The sequence below is a fragment of the Gigantopelta aegis genome, chromosome 4 (assembly GCF_016097555.1).
Source record: "Gigantopelta aegis isolate Gae_Host chromosome 4, Gae_host_genome, whole genome shotgun sequence".
NCBI lineage: Eukaryota > Metazoa > Mollusca > Gastropoda > Neomphalida > Peltospiridae > Gigantopelta > Gigantopelta aegis.
In genome coordinates this window covers 20,633,628-20,658,627 of record NC_054702.1, presented here as the reverse complement: position 1 = coordinate 20,658,627, position 25,000 = coordinate 20,633,628, and the positions used below count along the sequence as shown (strand labels likewise).

At 38.2% G+C, this 25,000-nt stretch overlaps 1 protein-coding gene across 1 annotated transcript in view; it reads right to left on the bottom strand.

Moving 5' to 3' along the window:
* The window catches only part of LOC121369738 (phosphatidylinositol phosphatase PTPRQ-like), a 48,100-nt gene that overhangs the window by 22,362 nt on the left and 738 nt on the right, over positions 1–25,000 (bottom strand). Inside the window, exons 2-7 of the mRNA XM_041494795.1 lie at positions 24,063–24,236; positions 16,023–17,025; positions 9,141–9,518; positions 6,390–6,542; positions 4,500–4,775; positions 3,161–3,337 (exon numbers count right to left, since the gene is read on the bottom strand). Of these exons, the coding sequence (XP_041350729.1) occupies positions 3,161–3,337; positions 4,500–4,775; positions 6,390–6,542; positions 9,141–9,518; positions 16,023–17,025; positions 24,063–24,113 (2,038 nt within the window). The 5' untranslated portion in view covers positions 24,114–24,236. The remainder of the gene's footprint in view (positions 1–3,160; positions 3,338–4,499; positions 4,776–6,389; positions 6,543–9,140; positions 9,519–16,022; positions 17,026–24,062; positions 24,237–25,000) is intronic.

Genomic DNA, 25,000 nt, shown 5'->3' with positions numbered 1-25,000 from the left:
GTCAAAGATTTCCGCTCTAATACCACAACAATTCTATGTTTGACGTCAAATACCTTTACATCGATCATTTTCGAGTTAACGGATTAAAAAAAATCCACATATTAATCACTAATACACATACTACAGAAAGAAATCCGACAGCACCCACATTCAGCTATGCTTCGTGACACTCCGTCGCAAGAATTACAAAGCCCGGTGACCGATTCCGCCTTGTGCGACAGTTACAGGGGCCGTCTCATACCAAGCGACGTTACAACATGGAAGAGTTGGCTAATGGTTTCCTCTCTAACACAGTGATAAAATTACCAAATATTTGACATCCAATAGCCGATGATTAATGAATCAATGTGCTGTAGTGGTGTCATTACATAAAACAAACTTTTTGGGGTGATTGTCGGGTACTTGTCGTTTTGAGACGGCCCCTGGAAGACGGAATGGCTGAGTGGGCGATCATGTGAAGCATCGTCACGATATAGGTCGGCGAACTTAGAATTCTGCTGTCCGGAGTTTGCCGAAGCTTAGATGAATGTGGGTGCTGTCAGGTTTCTTTTTGTAGTGTGTGTATTAGTGATTAATATCTGAATTTCTTTTAATCAATCAACTCGAAAATGAACGATGTAATGGTATTCGACGTCAAACATTGGATTGTTGTGGTATTAAAGCGGAAATCTTTGCCAACTTTTTGTTTGTCCGCAATTGCCAAAACCCCCCCCAAAAAAACATAGCTTGGTCTTTGACTGTAATGAGAGCGTATTTATGTCCAAATATCCGTCTAGCTCTCTTACAGTCAGAGTACGCGGGCTACTGCTACAACTGCTGCTGCTAATGCTACTACAACTGCTGCTGCTACGTCTACTACAACTGCTGCTGCTACGTCTACTACAACTGCTGCTGCTACATCTACTACAACTGCTGCTGCTACTGCTACTACAACTGCTGCTGCTACGTCTACTACAACTGCTGCTGCTACTACTACTGCTACTACAACTGCTGCTGCTACTGCTACTACAACTGCTGCTACTACTACTGCTACTACAACTGCTGTTACTACTACTGCTACTACAACTGCTGCTACTACTACTGCTACTACAACTGCTGTTGCTACTGCTACTACAACTGCTGCTGCTACTACTACTGCTACTACAACTGCTACTACTACAACTGCTGTTGCTACTGCTACTACAACTACTGCTACTACTACTACAACTGCTGCTGCTACTACAACTGCTGCTGCTACTACAACTGCTGCTGCTACTACAACTGCTGCTGCTACTACTACTGCTACTACAACTGCTGCTACTACTACTACTACAACTGCTGTTGCTGCTGCTACTACAACTGCTGCTACTACTACTACAACTGCTGCTGCTACTAATGCTACTACAACTGCTGTTGCTACTACTACTACTGCTACTACAACTGCTGCTACTACTACTACTACTACTACTGCTACTACAACTGCTGCTACTACTGCTACTACAACTGCTGTTGCTGCTGCTACTACAACTGCTGCTACTACTACTACAACTGCTGCTGCTACTACTGCTACTACAACTGCTACTACCACTACTACTGCTACTATAACTGCTGCTACTACTACAACTGCTGCTGCTACTGCTACTACAACTGATGCTGCTACTATAACTGCTGCTGCTACTACTGCTACTACAACTGCTGCTACTACTACTGCTACTACAACTGCTGTTGCTACTGCTACTACAACTGCTGCTGCTACCGCTACTGCTACTACAACTGCTACTGCCACTGCTACTACTACTGTCACTACCGCTACCACTACTACCACTACTATTAGACCGGGAATCGTTGCCTACCCGGTGGTAGGCAGCCATTCCGTGTTTTCGCTATATAGTTATCTCTGGTTGAGAGGTTGACCGGCCTCGGTGGCGTCGTGGTAGGCCATCGGTCTACAGGCTGGTAGGTACTGGGTTCGGATCCCAGTCGAGGCATGGGTATTTTAATCCAGATACCGACTCCAAACCCTGAGTGAGTACTCCGCAAGGTTCAATGGGTAGGTGTAAACCACTTGCACCGACCAGTGATCCATAACTGGTTCAACAAAGGCCATGGTTTGTGCTATCCTGCCTGTGGGAAGCGCAAATAAAAGATCCCTTGCTGCTAATCGGAAAGAGTAGCCCATGTAGTGGCGACAGCGGGTTTCCTCTCAAATCTGCATGGTCCTTAACCATATGTCTGACGCCATATAACCGTAAATAAAATGTGCTGAGAGCGTCGTTAAATAAAACATTTTCTTTCTTTCTGGTTGAGAGAGTAATCATAACCGTCTAACTGTCCGTCTAGCTTTCAAACGGCAGAGCAGGGCCGTAGCTAGGATTTTTTGTTGGGGGGGGGGGGGGGGGGGGGCAACTGAGTAGTTAATAGTCTAAAACTCCTTAAACAGTTAAGAAGAGAATTTTCTTTAAGTTTCTTTAATGCTTTCCGGATTTTTTCGGGGGGGGGGGGGGGGGGGGCTAGTTACGGCCCTGCAGAGTACTCGAGCTAGTTACCGTTCTATCCTATCCTATGGTCTAATATTAACTTAATGCAAAATCTAACCTCAGCATGAGTTCAGTGAAAAAGAGCAGGCCAAAAGTTCGCTAAGCTCCCTGCTTTATGCTAGGATTAGACTAGCAACTGCCAAGAAAAAGTTGACCAACTTTCTGCTCTCACGACTTCTAATCTGAACGCACCCGTTGTAAGTCGGGAGTTGGAGAAATTACAACGCAAACGTATAGTTGCCCAACTTCGTCGTGACAGTTGGCAGTCTGAACCAAGCATTAGATGACTGACCACTTCGAGAACCATTCAGATAACTCGACAGCTAGGATCGGACTGTCATCTGGCCCGACGACGTTGGTCAACTCGACGGTTGCGTTGTAATGTCTTCAACTTAAGACTTACGACTGGTGTGCTCAGATTAACAACTAATGGGTTATACGACAAGATTCGAGTTGTAGGATCGCACAGACAAGCAACTGGACAGTTGTAGGGGTCGTAAAAGCAGACAGGTAGCCAATTTTGTCCTGACAGTTGGTAGTCTGACACTAGCGGTACGGGACATTCCAAGTAACTGACAATCATGGCGTCTTTACTAAAAATAGACCTCATAAAGCGATAAACACACTAATGTGGATAATTTTACCTGGCTCCAGCCCGTCTTTAGAGACTCTGTATTCATTGCTGGTCATCTTAATGTTAAAGTTGTCGGAAGATATGATGACATGAAAGTTGGCCACTAAAGTACCCTGGGTGTAGTTCCACCGCGCGGATATCGTCGTCTCACTGGCGGACACCGTCAGACCACTTACAGCAGCAGGGTCTGCAGCGAAATAATACCCATATGTTTAAAACTATCTTGGTTCATATTAAAATGATTAAATTTCCGTTACATTCAATACAACATAACGTCATTCCATTGGTCCAGACATAGCAACGAGAGTTTGTTCATTTCTCGATGAACGTAAAAATTATGTCGTCAGGGAACGCCATAGCTGATGACCTATTTTTATATGGGCAAGTTGTATTATTGAGCCTTATTGTTTATGGACCCAAAATAATTCAAAGTAAAGTATGAAATTTTATTGTTATTTTTAGCAAGCATAATTCAAATTTATTTATAAGTATTGTCTGTTATATCTTTTACGTTCATCTGAATCGCCGATTCACAGTTCATTGGCGTAGGAATGGGTGGGGGGTGGGGGTGGGGGTGGGGGGTGGGGGTGAGTTTGGTAGGGGGGAAAGGTGGGCATGTACCCCCCACTTTTCAGATATTTTGCTTTATAATAGTGTAAAAATGTGTAAATATAAAAGTGTGCTCCCCACTGTTTGGCACATTCCTACGTCACTGCAGTTTGCGGCTGGTTTTTTTTGTTCATACCCCTATGAAGGTAAAATAAATAACAGACGATCCTTAAATGTTACGTGCCACTAGAACGTCACGTGGGACATAACACTTTGACGTCATACGACTTTTTACGAAACTTTAAAGAAATGACTTCTGTGATATGAATTAAAATCGATTATAGATAATAAATAGGATATTACACTCACTACCATTTTGTATGTTATATATACATTGGTATCTGTGTCTGTCTTTGGACTGTGTTTATGTCTATGTATGTGTGTATTCGAATGTGTCTGTCTGTGACTATTTGTATATGTGCACATGTATGTTGATGTATATGTGTAAATATAAAGTCTCTTTAAAAAAGGTTATACAAAAGAAAATTGTTATATTTGCTGCTGTTGATGGAAGGAAGAAAACAAAGAAAATACTAATCGTGTGTGTGTAGGCATGTGTGTATGTATGTATGTATGTATGTATGTATGTATGTATGGACAGGAGATCCTTTACTGGACAATACATCCTTCTGACACCGCCAAAAGAGGACTGCCACTCCTAGACTAATTAAAAAAACAATCAACCTAGCACATGACAGAGCTAATTGGAATAAACAGGTATGATATCTGGTTCCACTTACTAGTCTTCAAGATTACATTAGCACCAGGCACGTCTAAATCTGGCTTAATCGGAATGACGCTGACGTTCCAAACGCTGCCAGGTACAGTGATGGTGATTTCCTGAACGCAGGTCTTGTTACACGGTGACGTCATGTTGTACGATGACGTATCATTGGACCAGATGACCACGTAATTGGTGATTATTTCTGATGCTACTTTTGATCCAGTCCAGTGCACCTCAAAGTTTTGTCCTCCGGAACTTTTCAAAGTCATATTCACAGGAATTAGTTCATCAACTACAGCGAAACGAAATACTGATCTATTAGCTATGCTTTTAAAATTATATATATATATATATATATATATATATATATATATATATATATATATATATATATATATATATATAAATATATATAAATGAAAGATTAAAAAAAGGGAAGAAAGTTAAAGTTGGTGTCTAACAAAAATGTTAAGTTTGTTTTGTTTAACGACTCCATTAGAGCACATTGGTTTTTTAATCATCGTCTATTGGATGTGAAACATTTGGTGATGATGACATATAGTCTAAGAAAGGAACCCCACTACACTTGTCCATTAGTAGCAAGGGATCTTTTATATGGACCATCCCATAGACAGGATAGCACAAATCATAGCCTTTGAAAAAGATACCATAAAAAGCAATCTGATTAAAATTAGCTCTACTGGGTTTTGATTGGTCGAATGAAAAGTCAACTGGACATGAGCTCCAACGGGCTGTTGTTAGATCCACATGTAATAGTGGAGCTAATTTTAATTAGATTGCATAAAAAGTTTCATATATTAGCTAGCATATCCAGTGTAATCAAAGTATTTGAAATTTATCACATCACATACTTTCCGAATTTGATAACTTTGCAAATTAGATTAAATTAATCGAGGTCACCTTTAAGCAAACGTTCTACGGTGACAATCCATAATTGACGTGTGCATTCATAGTCATGAAATAAAAACATTTCAAAAGCAATTTTACACTGAAAGCTGTCCAGCGTTCAGAAAACAAAAAACGTTGAGCACATAGTTTATTTTGATGTAAGGACATCCAAAATGACGTCATTCGAGTTTGACATAATTTCAATTCAAAAATACACCGCGCCACATATTCTTAATCATTTGAATATCTAGTAATAGCGGATTGGAATTAAAGTTGCGTGTACAGTTTACAAAAATACACACGTTGTATTAAGCTTGATATTATATGATAAAGAGATTATTACCCTCGTGTCTTTCGGTATCGTCAATATCATATATTAGGAATAAAAATAATGTATTATGCTATCCAGAGGCTTGCATAATACATTTTTTTTATTCCTAATATATGATATTGACGATACCGAAAAACACTGGTAATAATATATATATATATATATATATATCTCTCTCTCTCTCTCTCTCTCTCTCTCTCTCTCTCTCTCTCTCTCTCTCTCTCTCTCTCTCTCTCTCTCTCTCTCTCTCTCTCTCTCTCTCTCTCTCTCTCTCTCTCTCTCTCTCTCTCTATATATATATATATATATATATATATATATATTAGTAGCTAGCATATCCAGGGTAATCATAGTATGTGATATGAGATACTGTCAAAATTTGCTAATTAGGTGTAAATTAATCGAGGTGACGGCATTACTTTTATTGATTATTTCTTATTTTACCATGAATTTACACATTACTTAGTAACTCATATTAGTAAATCCATAGTATTTTCGATCCACCTAGTGTTTGCAGTTCTATGTCAAAAAGAAATTAAAGATACGAAAATTAAGGTCTGTGAAATTTCATCAACCTTTGAATTTAAAAAATAACATTAAATTAGAAAATATTAAAAACAACACGAGCTTGAGAAGCCCGCTGTTCTTTTCTTTTCTAACACACACCTCCAATGCACACGGAATTATGGTACAGCTGGTTGTTAGCACATAACGGTGTTGTTGATGAAGGCATCGTCGTTGTTGTTGTTTTATAGGTTGTTGAAGCCATCATTATGATCGAGCTCAAAGTTGGTGTCAATGATGCATCATGTTTGGATTCTAAATAAAAAAAGGAAATGTTTTATTTAACGACACACTCAACACATTTTATTTACGGTTATATGGCGTCGGACATATAGTTAAGGACCACACATATATTGAGAGAGGAAACCCGCTGTCACCACTTTTCGATTAACAGAAAGGGATCTTTTATATGCACCATCACATAGACAGGATAGCACATACCACGGCCTTTGATGTACCAGTCGTGGTGCACTGGCTGGAGCGAGAAATAGCGCAATGGGCCCACTGACGGGGATCTATCCCTAACCGACCGCGCATCAAGCGAGCACTTTACCACTGGGCAACGTCTCGCCCCTACTAAAAAAAAAGAAAAAAAGAAAAGAAAAAAAAAGAAGAAAAAAGGAAAGAAGATATTGATTTTTTTGCTAAAGCTGTCTATGAAGAACACCCACAGTCATCTATAGATTAGCAGCAAAGGTTCTTTTATATGTTATTCTTAAACGCATGATGGCACATGCCTCATTTGATATATCTGTCGTGGAGAAAAATAGGAAGTAAACGCAAATAAAATCACAGAAAATAACAATAAAGTAAGAATCTGAAGTTTTACATGTTACGATTCAACCAATAATCACTCTATAGTTATGAATACTAGAAGACTTCAACCTTAATCTGAATGAGAAAAACCGTTATCCACGATCTTTAATCTTAATCTGAATGAGAAAAACCGTTATCCACGATCTTTAACCTTAATCTGAATGAGAAAAACCGTTATCCACGATCAAGACCGTATCTCTGTACAGAGTCCAATGGGCATTTAGCACAATAGTGAATATGCCAAGAGCCTCGTCTAAAAGTGGACAGCCACTCCAGACGAGTGTACAATACATCCTTCCCGCACCGATCAAAAGAGGACTGCCACTTCCAAACTAGTTTAGTACATCCAAGGACAGAGCACAGCTGTGATGACAGGCACTTATGAATCACTGTAAAAAACAGTGATGACATCAGGTGTTCGAGAAAGATGAGCATTTCCTGCCTCACCGGTGGCACCCGTCATGAGTATTGCGATCACAGCTGTCGAGTCTGTCACTTCATCCAATACAATGAACAAATGTGCAAAGAGATGAAAAAGTATGCACAATTAAGTAAAATTAAATCTGGAGTTATGCTGCTAGTTTGGGATCTATAACAGGATATAACAGAAAACGTCTTTAACTAAGCTAGTTCCGCACAAAATGTTCATCTTAATTATGGTAGTACCATTGTTATCACCATGCACATGTTACACCCACAACGGTACCTGGTACGCTGATACTACTAATATATAATCCACATCACAGAACAGAAACTTACTGACCAGACGAAACAAAAACCTCTATAACAACACGCCATGTCACATATCACACCAATGACAGGCATGACAATAATAGGTATTACTCTATTTATAGTCAGGTGCACTTCGAACTATGACCCGGTAAGATTCTCGTTTGGTATACTGCTAAGAGAGAAGTGAAAAAATATATGGTTCAAGACAACCCAGCACGTTTTGTTTTCTGTAGAAGAAACCGCCAGTCACCTACCGATTAGCAACAAGGATTCGTTTTATGTGTATTTTCCCTATGTATATAAATAATAAAGATAATAACATATACCTTTGATTGGAATTGGAATCCAGTGAGTCCACTGAGGGGATTGATCCTATGAGCGAGATTTAGCTTACTCGCCTGAGGTGTGATGGGTTGTAGGATCGATCGATCTCTATGGAATAGGGTTTTCCCAGTTCCAACCAGTGCAAAACGACTGGTACATGAAACGCCGTGGTACTCACTGCCCAGTCTATTGGAAAGTCAATATAAAAGAAACCTTTCTGCTTTATCAGTAGGCGTGCGCTACAACAGCTTGTTCTGAATGTGCACGCAAAACCCTATGACCTGACCTGACCTTTATCAGTAGGATTAGCTTATATGTGGCGACAGTGGTTTCCTTCCTCCCTCCCTCCCCCCCTCCCTCCCTCTCTCTCTCTCTCTCTCTCTCTCTCTCTCTCTCTCTCTCTCTCTCTCTCTCTCTCTCTCTCTCTCTCTCTCTCTGTCTCTGTATGTCTTTGTCTGTCTGTCTGTCTATATGTGTGTTTGTGTGTGTGTGTGTGTGTTTGTGCGTCTCTTTCGGCAAAGTATCGAAATAACCACATGTTAATCACCTAGTAGCCGTAATGTAAAATATGCTAATGTGTTATTAAACATATTAAAGCGTGTAACTACATATATTTGCAATGCTTAAACGCCTGTATTTAAGAAAAGCAGGCTTCGAAAATTCAGCCCATATTGTTTTCCTTTACCCCATATAGAAATTTTGCGATACAAGAATGTTCCTGCTTATGCTTTTAATTTCCAAGAACGCATTCATGGGCACACACATCAGTCATAGTAAAGTAATTTCACAATGCTGTACAATAATGTTCTTGGTCATATACACTTAAGGTCCAAGCATGCATTCCTGAATACCCACTTCAATTAAAACAAATAAATATCTAAAGAGCACGAATATAGTATTCTTTATTTTGATGATCTCTAAATGATATAGGCCTATTACATAACATTTCAACAAATAATGCCACGAAGACATGCATTTTACCTGTGGAAAGCTGCTTCGTTGCTGTGGTAACTTCACTAGAGGGTTTCTCAGTTGTAAACTGCGAGGTCGGAGAACCGGTGTATTTTTTTGCAGATGTCCCAGGTCGCGGTGTTCCTGTCGTCGTCGTAGTCATCATCGTTATTAATGTTGATGTAGCAGCACGAGGACCAGGGGTGTCCGAAATAGTCATCGCTGTAGTTGAATCTGAAAGCACGTCGTCAGTACGACCAGACGTCACGAATGGTGGGGGACTCGTTGTCACGTGACCAGTTGTAGGCGGTTCAGCGGAAGACGTCTGCGCGTCTTGTGCACGTGCTGTAGACGCGGGAACTTCGGTAGGGGCAGCAGTAGTTTTTGAACCACTGGCCGGAGTCGATCCTTTGTAAAACACAGGCGTAGTTGTATTCATTTGTATTTCAACTTAATTTCGTGCTTATATCCAATTAAAGGGACATTCCTGAGTTTGCTGCATTGCAAGATGTTTCCGACTAATAAACTATTTCTACGATTAAACTTACATATTAAATATATTTTCTTGTTTAGAATATCAGTGTCTGTATATTCAATGTATTTGTGGTCGTCGTAATATTTGTAAGAAGCCCAAACTGGATTTTGTCTTCAAATAATTTCGTAGGCCTACGTACGAAAAAATAATATTTTAGGAAATAAAATGAAATTTAACCTAGTACAAATATTAGAATGATCAGAAACCCGTTTAATATACAGCAACTAATATTTTATATAAAATATATTTGATATGTAATTACAATCGTTAAAAAGTCTCTGTCTGCGCAGTTGAAACGTCTCCTGTGACATAAAAACAGACGTCAATATTTTGAATATAGAACCATGTTCAGAAAGTCCAAAGTTCAAAAAGCTTTTAGGTCCTGCCTTTGGTATGACCAGTGACTTGACCAAGGATAGACATGTTCAAAAAAGAAATCATCGTAAGTTTACGATTTCGGTTAGCAGTTAATATACACGTCGTACATTTGTATTGTATTTAACATTTATTCCACACAGGAAATCACAATATTCCGGAAGGCTGATAACCTGGCGCGACTCAAGGATTATTTTTAAAGTTAAAGTTTTGTTTAACGACATCACTAGAGCACATTGATTTATTAATCACCGGCTATTGGATGTCAAACATTTGGTAATTCTGACATATAGTCTTAGAGAGAAAACCCACTACATTTTCCCATTAGTAGCAAGGGATCTTTTATATACACCATTCCACAGACAGGATAGCACATACCACGACCTTTGATATACCAGTCGTGGTGCACTGACTGGAACGAGAAATAGCCTAGATCAAGCGAACGCTTTACCACTGGGCTACGTCCCACCCGTCTTAATATACCCGGTTCCATTTAGATGCATTTGACATAATCTTTCATGCAGAAGCGGGACATAGCCCAGTGGTAAAACACCTCGTTTATGCGCCATCCGTCTTGGCCCATTGGGCTATTTCTTGTTCGAGCCAGTGCACCACGACTGGTATATCAACGGCTGTGGGATGGTGCATATAAAACATCCCTTACTACTAACCGAAACAATGTAACAGGTTTCCTCTTTAAGACTATATGTCATAATTGCCAAATATTTGACATCCAATAATCGATGATTAATAAATAAATGTGCTATAACGGTGTTGTTAAACAAAAACAAACTTTAACTTTTAATAGTTTACTGAGGAAATGACGATATTCCACAAGGCTGATAACCTGGCGCGGACCGATGGTTGTTTTAATAGGGGGTTCTTGGAACATTAACGAGACTGTCACGAGTTTGTTGCCACTGTAACATGTTTAGCTAGTAGAGCTTTTTAAAAAACAAATACAGTGACGTATACACATGCTATGTATTTTCTCGTTTAGAATATTCGTGTCTGTATATAGAGGATACACCTCGACTTGTCATGTGATATCAGCACGATAAAAGTATGATATCCGAAGCTTGCCCAGGATTTTTATACTTTTATCAACGAGTGCTGATAAATTATATCACAAGACACGTTGGGTTGGGGGTATTATTTTTATCATCCATTATCATTCTTTTCATTTGTGACAATTGTAAACAATGTCAGTAATGTGGGTTGAATGTCATTATATTTGGCAGCGGTAGACTCGTTAACTAGGAGAACAACAGTGGCGTGACGTCAATAATGATAGGTTTAGCGCTGAAACATACATAGTGACGTAATAAAAACAAGCGATATCTGCTAGGAGAATATCGCAGGAGATATCGCAAATTATAGTGCCAGCGATATCTCCTACAAAAGCCTTTAATGTATGATCAATTCTGAATATGTTTCTGATCGTTCTTAGGAATCACACTAGAATGATATGTAGAGTGTTTTCTTGAAACCGGCCTCAGTGGCGTCGTGATTAAGCCATCGGACATAAGACTGGTAGGTACAGAGCTCGCAGCCCGGTACCGGTTCCCACCCAGGGCGAGTTTTAACACTAGTAAGGCCACTATACCCTCTATAACCTCGTCTCTGTCACTAACCACTAACAATTAACAACTAACCCACTGTCTAGGACAGACAGCCCAGATCGCTGAGGTGTGTTTCCAGGACAGCGTGTTTGATCCTGAATTGGATATAAGCACGAAAATAAGTTGAAATGAAATTAAATAAATGTTTTCTTGAAAATTCAATAAAATGTGGGAAAAAATCAAATACTAAATTGTGTAACCACTTTGTATAAAAAATATCAAGTGGCTAACTTGGCAATGGACTCGATGAGCCCTGGTTCTAATGTTTGTAGTAGCCCAAACAAGATTTTCTATCCCAATAATTTCGTAAAAAGGAAACCGAATATATTGAGAAATAACGTTAAAGGGAGATACCCTAGTTTCAGCCCATGGAAATTAACACTAAGTTTAGTTAATCTACAGACTTGTAACACATTTGGATAAAGTTACAACTGAGTGAAACAAGAGTCTGTGACTTTGAAATGGTGAACTACCCTCTAAAAATAGACTAAAACTCGACTCCATAGCTGTGACCTCCCAGACGCACGTGCGTTACAAATGCATTTTGTGATATTAAAAAACACCAGGATAACCAAAAACACTTCGAATGCACGGAAATGGATAATTTAACCAATAAAATCTATGTAAAGTATGATTTCAGTTATCCAAAACGGCTCTAATAGTAACAAATAAGCCTTAGTGTTTAAAAACTAGGGTATGTCCCTTTAAGCTACTGCAAACATTAGGAAGATCTAAAATACACTGGCGACACAGACACTGCTGTCTAAAACAAGAACATGTATTTAAAGTATAATTTTAATAGTTAAAAATACTATATTAGTCAGAAAGATTTTACAATGGTAGAGAACTCGGGACAGTCCAACAATAACTACTTTACCCAGCTTAGGGGCCCGAACTATTAAATACCTTAAATCCGCGCCCGGTCACGGTAAGTAGAGAATATTTATGTACAAATTCCAACTATATTATTTGTAATTTTGTAATTATTATAATTAATGTTAAAGGGACATTCCTGAGTTTGCTGCAATTTTTAAGGTGTTATCACCTAACAGACTTTTTAACGATTCTAATTACATATCAAATATATTTTTCTGCATAAAATGTTAGTGGCTGTATATTAAACGTGTTTCTGGTCGTTCTAATATTTGTACTAGGTTAAATTTTATTTTATTTCCTAAAATATGTTTTTTTCATACGTACGAAATTATTGGAAGACAAAATCAAGTTTGAGCTTCTTACAAATATTAAGACGACCAGAAACACATTGAATATACAGACATTGATATTCTAAACAAGAAAAGATATTTAATATGTAAGTTTAACCGTAGAAATATTTTACTAGTCGGGAACATCTTACAATGCAGCAAAGTCAGGAATGTCTCTTTAAAGTTTGTTTTGTTTAACGATACCACCAACGAACATTGATTTCTTAATCATCTGCTATTGGAAGTCTAACAATTGGTAGTTTTGACATATAGTCTTAGAAAGAAAACGCGCTATATGTTTTCATTAATAGCATGGGATCTTTTATTTGCACCACTCAGGATAGCACATACCTCGGCCTTTGATATATATATATATATATATATATATATATATATATATATATATATATATATATATATATATATATATATCAGTCGTGATACACTGGCTGGGATGATAAATAGCCCAATGGGCCCACCGAAGGGGATCGATCCCAAACCGACCGCGCATCAAGCGATCTCTTTACCACTGATCTAGAGTTAATGGTTTGTTGGTTGGTTTGTTACGTAATTTCAATGCTATTGTTTAAATAATGTCGCTTGCGATAAATCGGAATAAAAAAGGTCCGAAAAATTAGAAAACGTTTGAATCTAGTGTGATTTAGCGATTGTTGATGTCTTCAGCTGACATATTGTCAACAAGGTTTCATTTACAGATGGAGCTATATTGCAATGTTTTTACCGGAAGAGTAAAATGGAGGTGGAAATGAATGTTTTTCAGACACGGGGGAGGAAGCAAGCATTGCGGGGGTTGGGGATTTAGATGTTCTAAAATACAATTTCCTGCATTCTACAAGTAATTCATACCATAGTTTGACACCCAATAGCCGATGTATTTTTCGTGCTGGGGTGTCGTTAAACGTTCATTCATTCATTTATTTATTCATTCATTCATTCATTCATTCATTCATTCATTCATTCATTTATTCATTCATTCATTGATTGATTGATTGATTGATTGATTGATTCATTCATTCAGCAAGTAAAATTCATAATGGCGAATTTAGGTAATAGCCACACTTTTCCAATGTACTTTCACGATTATAACAAGTAAGTGCGTTTATGTGATGAATATATTCAAGGCGCAGACCCCAGTTTCAGTGAGTAAAAATGGACACTAAGTTTAATTAATCTACAAACGTGTAACACATACATTTAGATCAGGTTATAACAGAAAAAAGCTAAAGTCTGTGATGTTTAAACAGGAAAATACCGTCTAAAAATAACTAAAGCTTGTCTCGATAACCATTACTTCTCAGACGAATATGCGCTTTTAGAAATATGGAAAATGAATTTTGGATGACCAGAATTAAGTCATGTGTACGAAAATTAATATTCTATATAATAAGATGTAAGTAACTCTAATTTAAATTATAAAAACCCGGCTTTAATCGTGAAAAATATGGCATAGTGTTTAAAAACTAAGGTCTGTCACTTTAACACCACAGCCATATAGCAAACCGCTGGATCAAATGAAAATTCAAATAATTACTTCAGTGAGAAACTATACAATCCTATCAATTATTTCATTACAATTTCAGTCGCAAATATCATGGATAATAATAACAGAAATGTATTCTTTTTCAACGTGTATTAAAACATTGATGTTAACTGCTTTGACTCTTTTGGAAGCGCGTGTGGGTCAATTTTATGGATTCATTGGCATATTCCCGTGGGAAATTTTGAAAATTAGATGAATAAATTGCAATTTCCTGCATTCTGCAAGTAAAATTCATCATGACAAAGAAAAGTGTCAATAATACGTTTCGGATGGAGACTTTTGGGGGATTGTATATGTGTGTGGTGTGATGTGTGTGTGTGTGGTGTGATGTGTGTGTGTGGTGTGTGTATGCGTGTGTGAGTGTGTGAGTGTGCGTGCGTGCGTGTGTGTGTGTTTGTATGTGTGAGCTAAAGCCCCTCTGCGCCCCTGCTACGTTGCGCCTTAAATGTTTTTATCATATTAAATTATATATTTAAGAAGGGGTAACCTTTTTGCAGTAGGTTAATTTTTTTTGTAGGTTTTGTTTGTATAATACTAGTATAATTATAGGGTGTCACAGTAGTGGGGTTGGGAGTGTGAAAGCAGAATGGAAACATATATTTAAATACAATGGTCATTTACTGCCAGTGTCTTCACGAAAATCGTGTCTCGTTTCTCGGATATCTGTCGGTTCTCGCACGGACAACAAAGGAAGGAAGGAAATGTTTTATTTAACGACACACTCAACACATTTTATTTACGGTTATATGGCGTCGGACATATGTTTAAGGACCACACAAATATATATAGAGGAAACCCGCTGTCGGCACTTCATGGGCTACTCTTTTCGATTAGCAGCAAGGGATCTTTTATATGCACCATCCCACAGACAGGATAGTACATATCACGGCCTTTGTTACACCAATTGTGGAACACTGGCTAGAACGAGAAATAGCCCAATGGGTCCACTGACGAGGACCGATCCTAAACCGACCGCGCATCAAGCGAACGCTTTACCACTGGACTACGTCCCGCTCCCGCACGGACAACGAAGTGCACGTGCAAGTGTCTTTACTTCAATCAGAGCGAACACACGATTTATCGCATAGTGACTTACTAGCACAATTCCTATACTTAACGTTAATCCATTCTCCATCCTTACGTCTAAGACCCAAGTCTAAACATTTCCTTATCTCTAACCTTGACCCCGACACTGACACCTAACCCTACCATGGCCGTAGCTAGCAGGGGGGCAAGGGAGGTAGTTGCCCCCCAGAAACAATTTCGGAAAGCATTACTGAAACTTAAAGAAAATTCTCTTCTTAACTGTTTAAGGAGTTTTAGACTATTAACTACTCACTTGCTCCCCCCTCCCCCAAATAAAAAATCCTAGCTACGGCCCTGCCTATCCATAACCCTTAGCCTAACCTTAACTATAACCGTCTACCGGCGTTAGGACCGGTTACGTATTATTTTTCAGTTTTAGATTTACGTTTACATGCAAAAACTAGACTCACGATGTTTTATAAATTGGATCCCTGTTCATTCTAGCCATGTATTGGATAAACTTCTACCGGTGACATAATAGGACCGGTCGGTTGTAGATTTACGTTTACATACGAAAACTAAACTTACGGTGTCTTATGAATTGGGTCCCTGTGGATTCTGACTTCATCGAACCCTCTGAAGTTAAAGGCACGGAAGTAACAGGTCTTGTTGGTGTAGCTTGTGGAGGCTTTAGCGTTGTCACATCTTGTGGCTGCTGAGTCGCTTTAGGTGACGACCTGTCTGCAGTAGCGGCAGATTCGCTGAAATCTGGAACACTCTTCTGTGTTGAGTGTATCACCTTAGATGATGTCAGGCCGTACTGGTCAGTAGAGAACGAAGTTGAAGACGAATCTCCACTATATGAATTGTAAGTAAGAAGAGTGTCTGTGAGAGGTTCGTCTGTCGATGTTTGATCACTTATTATGGACAGTGTGGCTGCTGGAGTGTTCGTCTCAGCTCTTGTTGAGTGTCTTGGAGAATACACCGTCGTCCTCATGTGTCCACTAGCAGTACGGGCCGAGGAGCGCTTGGTCGACTCTGTCCTGACAGATTGGACGATGCCTGACAGGGTTGTGGGTCCATCTTCTCCAGATGAAGTGATTTGTTCAGCTCCGCTGGATGCACTAGAGCTTCCAAGCACGAAGGGAGTTGACGGTTCGACTTTCCCATAGACGTCTTTTGCTTCACTTGACGAAGGATCATAAACGTCAATAACCGATGTTGTTTGTACAGCCTGGTTTTTGGTTTGTATTGTTTCGTCCATATTGGTCGTCGTATTGTCATGTTTATGCGACTTTGATTGATCTGGCACAAAGTTGGTGACAGCTATATCCAATTTTCCACTGGAATCAGCGGGTGAAGATTCATAGGATGTAAAATGTGTTGAACGAATCACACTGGAATCAGAATGGCTCGATGGTGGCTCATCGCTGTTGGTTTTTAGACTGGACGTCTCGATCGGAGTCTGAGAGTAATTGTATGTGAGTGATTGTCCTGACACAGAGAGGTCGCTGTCCCCAGACACTGTAGTCAGGTCGTAGTCACTGGACATAAGCGGGTATGTCGTGCACCAGACGTTTGATGACAAGACCTGCAACACATTTGAAATTTGTCTTACAAAATAATGACAAGACCTGCAGCACTTTTGAAAGTTGTCTTAGAAAATAACTGCATGACCTGCAACACATTTGAAAGTTGTCTTACAAAATGATGATAACGTAAATATTTGCTTACAAACGTTGAATTGGTTTATTGTTTAACGACACCATTGGAGCACATTGATTTATTAATCATCATTTACTGGAGGACAAAACATTTGGTGATTTTGACATACAGTCTTAGAGAGGAAACCTGCTAAATTTTCCCATTAGTAACAAGGGATCTTTTATATGCACTATCCCACAAACAGGTGCGCTGACTGGAACGAGAAATATCCCAGTGAGTCCATTGTCGTGGATTGATCATACTTGATTAGATACTATTGGAGACCGACTTCTAAAACATGGGACATGCATGGGTACAATGTACTTGATGTACAACAACGAGATTCTGGTACACCAGTGAACAGACTTGTATTCCAGACCCCGATTCTGAATGTTTTCAGATTCATGGTTGATCCAGGTATTATTAAAGACCTGGCTACTATTCGAGACTCAGGATGTAATCAAGTAATAATGGTAATTATGAAGATGTGGTGATGGCCTTGATAGTGGTGGTGGTGGTGGTGGTGGTGGTGATCATGCTCATGATGATGATGGTGATTTATATTATATTTGTTCTTATATCCTGCTAAATGTCAAGCATGCAGTACATTTGCTTGAACTGTCTGTATAAGACATATATTAAATGGAATAGCGATAGAGGTACTACATGGGCTACTCCTACCAATTAGAGACTTGAAATCTTGTATATGCATTTTACCATATACAGGATAGCACATACCTCATCTTAATCCAGACACACACAACGTAATAAATACATAGTATAGTGACTTACATGCTTCCATCCATTTGTCAATCGTCGACATTCATTTATCCATCCATCTATCGATCCGTCCACCCACCCACCCACCCACCCATCCATCCATCCAACCATCTATCCATCCGGAATCCATCCATCCATCCACCCATTTATCCAATTCACCCATTCATTCATTCATTCATTCATCCATTCATGCATTCATTCTTTCATTCATTCATTCATCCATCCATCCATCCATCCATCCATCATCCATCCATCCATCTAACCAACCACCCATGTATCCTCAAATCGGCGCTCCACTCTACTCCCTCACCATCCATCCGTTCATCCATCCATCAGTCCACCGGTCTGTCCATACTCCAAGTATTCTAAACTAGAAGCCAAGGGAATATTTGTTTCATTTCAACTTATTTCCGTGCTTATATCGACTTAAGGTTGAACCACACTGTCCTGGGCACGCACCTCAGCTATCTGGGCTGTCTGTCAAGGACAATGGATTAGTTGTTAGTGGTTAGTGAGAGAGAAGAGGGTGTAGTGGTCTTACACCTACCCACTGAGTCGTTAAAACTCGCTCTGGGTGGGAGCCGGCACCGGGCTGCGAACCCTGTACCTACCAGCCTTATGTCCGATGGCTTAACCACGACACCACCAAGGACGGCCATGGGAATAACCCCGTGGGTGGTAAAAGGATCCTTCAAGTCTGTTAACTCTAATCCGCTAGACATGGCTGAGTAGTTTGTCCCGACATTTCCTGCAGACAGTTCTTACAAGGTTACACACAAGTGTACAGTAATAACGTGGGGGTAATGCCCTGCACCAGAAATAAATATTCTTGTCATCAATGGGATTTGATTTGATGGAATGCACTCAAAAGCATTCTGAATACATATTGTATTTTTATAGTAAATAAAACATTGTATAATGGAAATTATATTTTATAATCACAAACACCATGAAATAAACATTACGTCTAGCATAACCCAATGTTCACGGATTTCAAAAGTATTTAAAAGGGTAAGAAAGGAGTCTGTTTAAACGGACTGTCCTGAGTTTGCAGCCATTGTCAGATGTGTGCGACTATCAGAATCTTTTTGATATTAATAATAATAATAAATATAATAATAATAATAATAATAATAATAATAATAATATAATAATAATAATAATAATTATTATTATAATTATAATAATAATTATAATAACTTTATTTAATGAGGGTGACAGGTTTAACACAAGCTAATCTTCCACCGGGCCCTCAGCACCACAATGAAACATTGGTAAAACATTACAGTTTTGTTTTACATATATACTTAGCATTATACTACTGCAATAAATGAATGCAAACGAATTGACTAGAGATGCACATAAAATAATCCTAATGTAGAAAATTAAAAGAATACTACTACTACTGCTGCTGCTGCTGCTGCTGCTACTACTACTACTACTACTACTACTACTACTACTACTACTACTACTACTACTACTACTACTACTACTACTACTACTACTACTACTACTACCACTGCTACTACTACCACTACTGCTACTACTACCACTACTGATGCTGCTGCTGTTGCTGCTGCTGCTACTACTACTACTACTACTACTACTACTACTACTACTACTACTGCTGCTGCTGCTGCTGCTGCTACTACTACTACTACTACTACTACTACTACTACTACTACTACTGCTACTGCTACTACTACCACTACTGCTACTACTACCACTACTGCTGCTGCTGCTGTTGCTGCTGCTACTACTACTACTACTACTACTACTACTACTACTACTACTACTACTACTACTACTACTACCACCACCACTAATAACTTTTAATTATCTTATTTGACAGACATCTGTTAGTTGTGCAATATTAACATTAGACACACTGAACATATAGCAATACAAAAAAAAAAAACCCCAACTATTCAGCCAAGTAAACTTTCATAAGCTATTGTTTCAGGTTCTGTTGAAGCTCGCAACTGACGCTTGTTGTCTAATATCAAGTGGAATTGTATTCCTTATCTGTACTAAGTAACTGAAAGACATTTTATACAGTTCGGTGTCAGGCCTTGGTAATTGAAGTTTATAATTGCCAGTCCATCTTAGATTATAACAACAGGTTTCAGATATTGGTGTTAGGAGAGATGTAATATATTTTGTGGAAATACCATTTAGTGCTTTATACACCATGATTCCGATGTGATATTTTGTTCTGTGGGGGAAAGGTACAATATTTAGTTTCCTGAATATATGTTTAATGGCTTGTTTAATGGCTTGTTTAAAATTATTCTCATTGCACGTTTTTGCATTTTTAGAATTTGATTTACGTGTTCCTTAGCTCAATGTCCCCAAACTGTAGCAGCAAAGTCGAGAATTGGAATGATATATGCATTATAAACAAAACTTCCTTGGCAGCTTGATTAAGTCTCCTAAAAAGTGATATTGCAATGACCAATTTTAAAATAACGTTTTTTAATACGTATAGTCCATGTCAACGACTCGTCTATGTATACACTAAGTACTTTTTGAGATCTTACTGTATGGAGCTTTTCATTGTTCAGCATGATTTGTGTTGGGTGCTGTATGGTAGGTTACGTGCTGTACTTACTAGCATACAGGTTGTTTTCTGTAGATTAAGGGTCATATTGTTATATGTGAACCATTTTTAAATGCCTAATAAATAAACACGAATATTTAACTCTATTTCTGTTAGGTTGCTACCATGTGTGTGCATTGTCGCATCATCGGCATATATGTTTATATGTCAAATGAGCAGAGTTTGGCAGAAAATACATTTTCTTGTTTAGAATATCAATCTCTGTATATCCAATGTGTTTGCGACCGTGTGTTAACGTCCCCATAACACATTTTAAACTGAATATTTGGCATGTAAACGTTTTGTTGATAGAGAGAAAGATATATATATTTTTAGACAAACCGAAACAAAAAGAAATGAAAAAACATACGATAGGAAACGAAAGAAAGCAAAGCAAAACAAGCAAACTAAGCCAAACCAAACCTAATGAGTCCATCGAGGGCGACTGATCCTGCAACCCATCGCACCTCAGAATTATAAGAACTATAAGAATGAATAAATGAATGAATGTATGAATGAATGGATGTTTGAATGAATGGATGTTTGAATGGATGTTTAATGACACACCATCACAAAAACATCCATTGTCTATTGGGTGTCGAACTAATTAAATGCGTAAAGGAAGTGATGATCAATATCAATATAAATATTTAACAGCTAAATAAAAACAGTGTAAAGAACTGTGCCAAAAAATCAAATATCACCGATAGTTAAAAATAAAATTTTGAATAAAATTCAGTATCATGAAGAAATTTCAACACAAGTTCAGGATGGAATCGAAATGATTCCACCACATTGTGTTTCTACCAAATGTATCTTTCCTAGTTGCTTAAGATGATTGCACTCCACCAAAACGTGCTCACACTGAGGTTGAGGATCCTTCTTCAGAATACATGAAGTATGTATGACCGATGCGAAAACGACACAAGACTATTTCATCCTTTCTGCATCACTTACAGGAAGACTGCCACTCACCAAGGACTGGCTTAACAGAATGAAACTTGTATGAAGCTTGTTTGCGACCGCACCACAGAATTATAAGAGGCGGAAGATAGTGAACAGTAATTTATCCACGTCCACATACTCTCTCTCTCTCTCTCTCTCTCTCTCTCTCTCTCTCTCTCTCTCTCTCTCTCTCCACACACATACACACACACACACACACACACACACACACACACACGCACCCTCCCCATATATATATATATATATATATATATATATATATTCACATTGATGATGTGATGACTGACATGTCATATTGTCTACTCAATGTTATAACGAAGTCTTGTCAAAACACTGTTAAAGTAAACTACGGTATTATGGTACATGTAATAAACTAACCCGGGTGATACTATATACTTCCTGAATAACAGGATGCACGCCGTGCCATGATGTTATTGTAGAGCAGCACTTCCTATTTCTTATGTGAAATATTGTTTTTAATGGCCGAATCACAACGGTCGCCATGGTGTATTTGTAGTTAAAGGTGCGTTGTCGTGTAACTTTGTATGGTTTAAGATGTTTTGAATACAAAACTGTGTGTTTCAGACAATAGTCCATAGCAACAGTGTAAATGTAGTAGATATGTTTCAGCAAAATGGCCTATGTTGATTTTTAAGAGATTGATAAAACATGTTCAGAAACTGCACGTTAGGTCATTCCTTTGTTAACAACAACGATAACATACATACTTAGCAAAAATGAAAGCACGACACATACAATCGTTTGTAAGCTATACAGTATTTGATGCCGAATTTAAAAGTGCATGTTTTAAACTGTTTAAAAATATATTAGAGTAGTCCTTCTTTAGGAACCAAGGTGGCGTCCTTAACATCAATGAAATGTAGTAGATATTTTTAAGTGCAAGAGTTGTTTGTAGATTTCGGGGGATGCTGAATTCAAAATTGCGTATTTCAAAGATGACAGAGCATTGCTAGGATCCTGTCTCATTCAATATACTTTGTATTAGTTTTTATTATGAGTACATGACAGGAATATGCTATAGGTGCGCACGCGTGCATGACTGAGGTTTTCCGAAATGTCCTACAGCAGTGATTGTTGTACCTTAATTCAGAACAAAAGTGTCTTTGGAAAGAAACGGAATGTTTGACACCTCAGTACATTTTAGACTACGACTGTTTGGTCTCTAAAATAATTATGGTTATTTAGATACTTGGTCGAGAGCTAGAGAGAGAGAGAGAGAGAGAGAGAGAGAGAGAGAGAGAGAGAGAGAGAGAGAGAGAGAGAGAGAGAGAGAGAGAGAGAGAGAGAGAGAGAGAGAGAGAGAGAGAGACAGACAGACAGACAGACAGACATAGGGAGAAAGAGAGAAAGAGAAAGACACAGAGAGAGACAGATACAGACAGACGGACAGACAGAAACCCTGACCGAGACAGACAGACGGACAAACAGACAGAAACACAGGCAGAGACAGGGACAAACAGATGTAGAGTAAAGTCTTTAAGAGACAGCGATGCTAAGAGACAGACATATATATACACCTCAAAGTCATTTACCCTAGTTAGCGAAGTATTTACATTTTTAGCTACTATAAACAACACGATATTTAGATAAGCATTCGGCAGAACTGTGTAAACAATGTGTATTACAAAAAGCTTTAACGATGTATAATAAATTAATATTTGAAATCTAAATAACACAATCTTAGCATAATTAACATAGTACACAACATCAATGTTAAGTGTTATTTTAAGACTGTTAAAATAGTTTTGTTTACAACAACAAACTAAATCAAACTACACTATTTTTTTCGCGGATCTGGGGTTTTTTAAGGGTTGTGGTCAGCATCAACTTAAAGAAGTGCCCATCCTTATACAGGCAGGATTAATTACTTGACCAAAAATAAACCTTCGTCTCTGGTGCAAATATTTAATATTACACTGCTGTAAATAATAATTTTAATACTACCTCTCTATTGTAAACCATATGCTATACTATTATAAACTAGGTATTTTATTTCTTATCTATGTTATATTTAATATTACCTTTATATATTGTAAACTTTATCATTGTATTGCTTTGTTGTAAAATTAAGTTAAAAATGTAAATATATTGACTGGAGCAGTTTAATCTTAACATAAAAACAAAATAAAACCAATCAAATAATACCCCCTCCCATCTCACACAAAATGAAACCTCAGCACCATCTCCCCCCCCCCCCCCCCTCCACTAAAAAAACCCCTAACAAACAAAAACAAAACAACAACAATATATATATATAATCCTTCGGATTTTATACTTTTATCAACCTATATAAATAATTATATCACAAGACACTCGGGGAGTATCCTCTCTCTATATATATATACATGTGTATATGTTTTATACTTTTATCAACCTATATAAATAATTATATCACAAGACACTCGGGGAGTATCCTCTCTCTCTATATATATACATGTGTATATGTTTTTATACTTTTATCAACCTATATAAATAATTATATCACAAGACACTCGGGGAGTATCCTCTCTCTCTCTATATATATATATATATATACATGTGTATATGTTTTTACTTACATGCAACCAACTTGTGCATAAAATCCACCATATCACTGCTGGACCCGACATCGTAGATCACCCATCAGACTAGTGCAGCGTTCGCGTTTTAGACCCGACCATCCAGAGAAGGACCTGTATCCGCAGGATTACATTTCATTCAGGATGTCATTCACATTCGGCTCGCCACACAAACTGTCGCCAACACAGAGCTCTCCCGGTCACTCGAGCGGCGTGACGCACCCCGGTGGTGGAGAGAAAAGCAGGAAGAATATTGGCGCAGTAATATGGTTGCATAACACACCGCACTTGACATTGCCGGAAAACGTGCATGTGCGCGGAAAAATATCATTGAAATGATAAACGAGATGAAATAAAGAACATTAAAAAAATAGTATCATGTAACAGCAATATAAGCATTATTCCCAAGTGATCAATACTATATAAATTATATAAATAATAAAAAACCAAAAACCAAAACAAGAACTTTCTAATTCTACATTTTTCTACATGGTGATACAGCTTCTTTACGTAGGTCCACTTATAACCAAATAAGGTTTTAACCCCCCCCCCCCAAAAAAAAAAAAAAACCCACCCCCAAACAAACCCCAAACCCCACACCAACAAACAAACAAAACCTTGTTTTAAATAAAGTGTCATCCCCCATCCCACCCACCCACCTTTCAACACACCATACATCAAAGGGAGGTTTGTTTAAGATTGTTTAAAGGGACAGACCCTAGTTTTTTAATACTAAGGTATATTTTTCACCTAGACCCCAATTTCAACCCGTAAAAGTGGACACTAAGTTTGGTTAATTTACAAATCTGCAACAAATTTGGATACAACAGAGTGAAACAAGAAGCTGTGACGTTGAAAGACACTTAAAAATAGACAAAAATGCGACTACATAACCATTACCTCTCAGACGCAAGTGTGTTTTCAAAAGTATGGAAAAT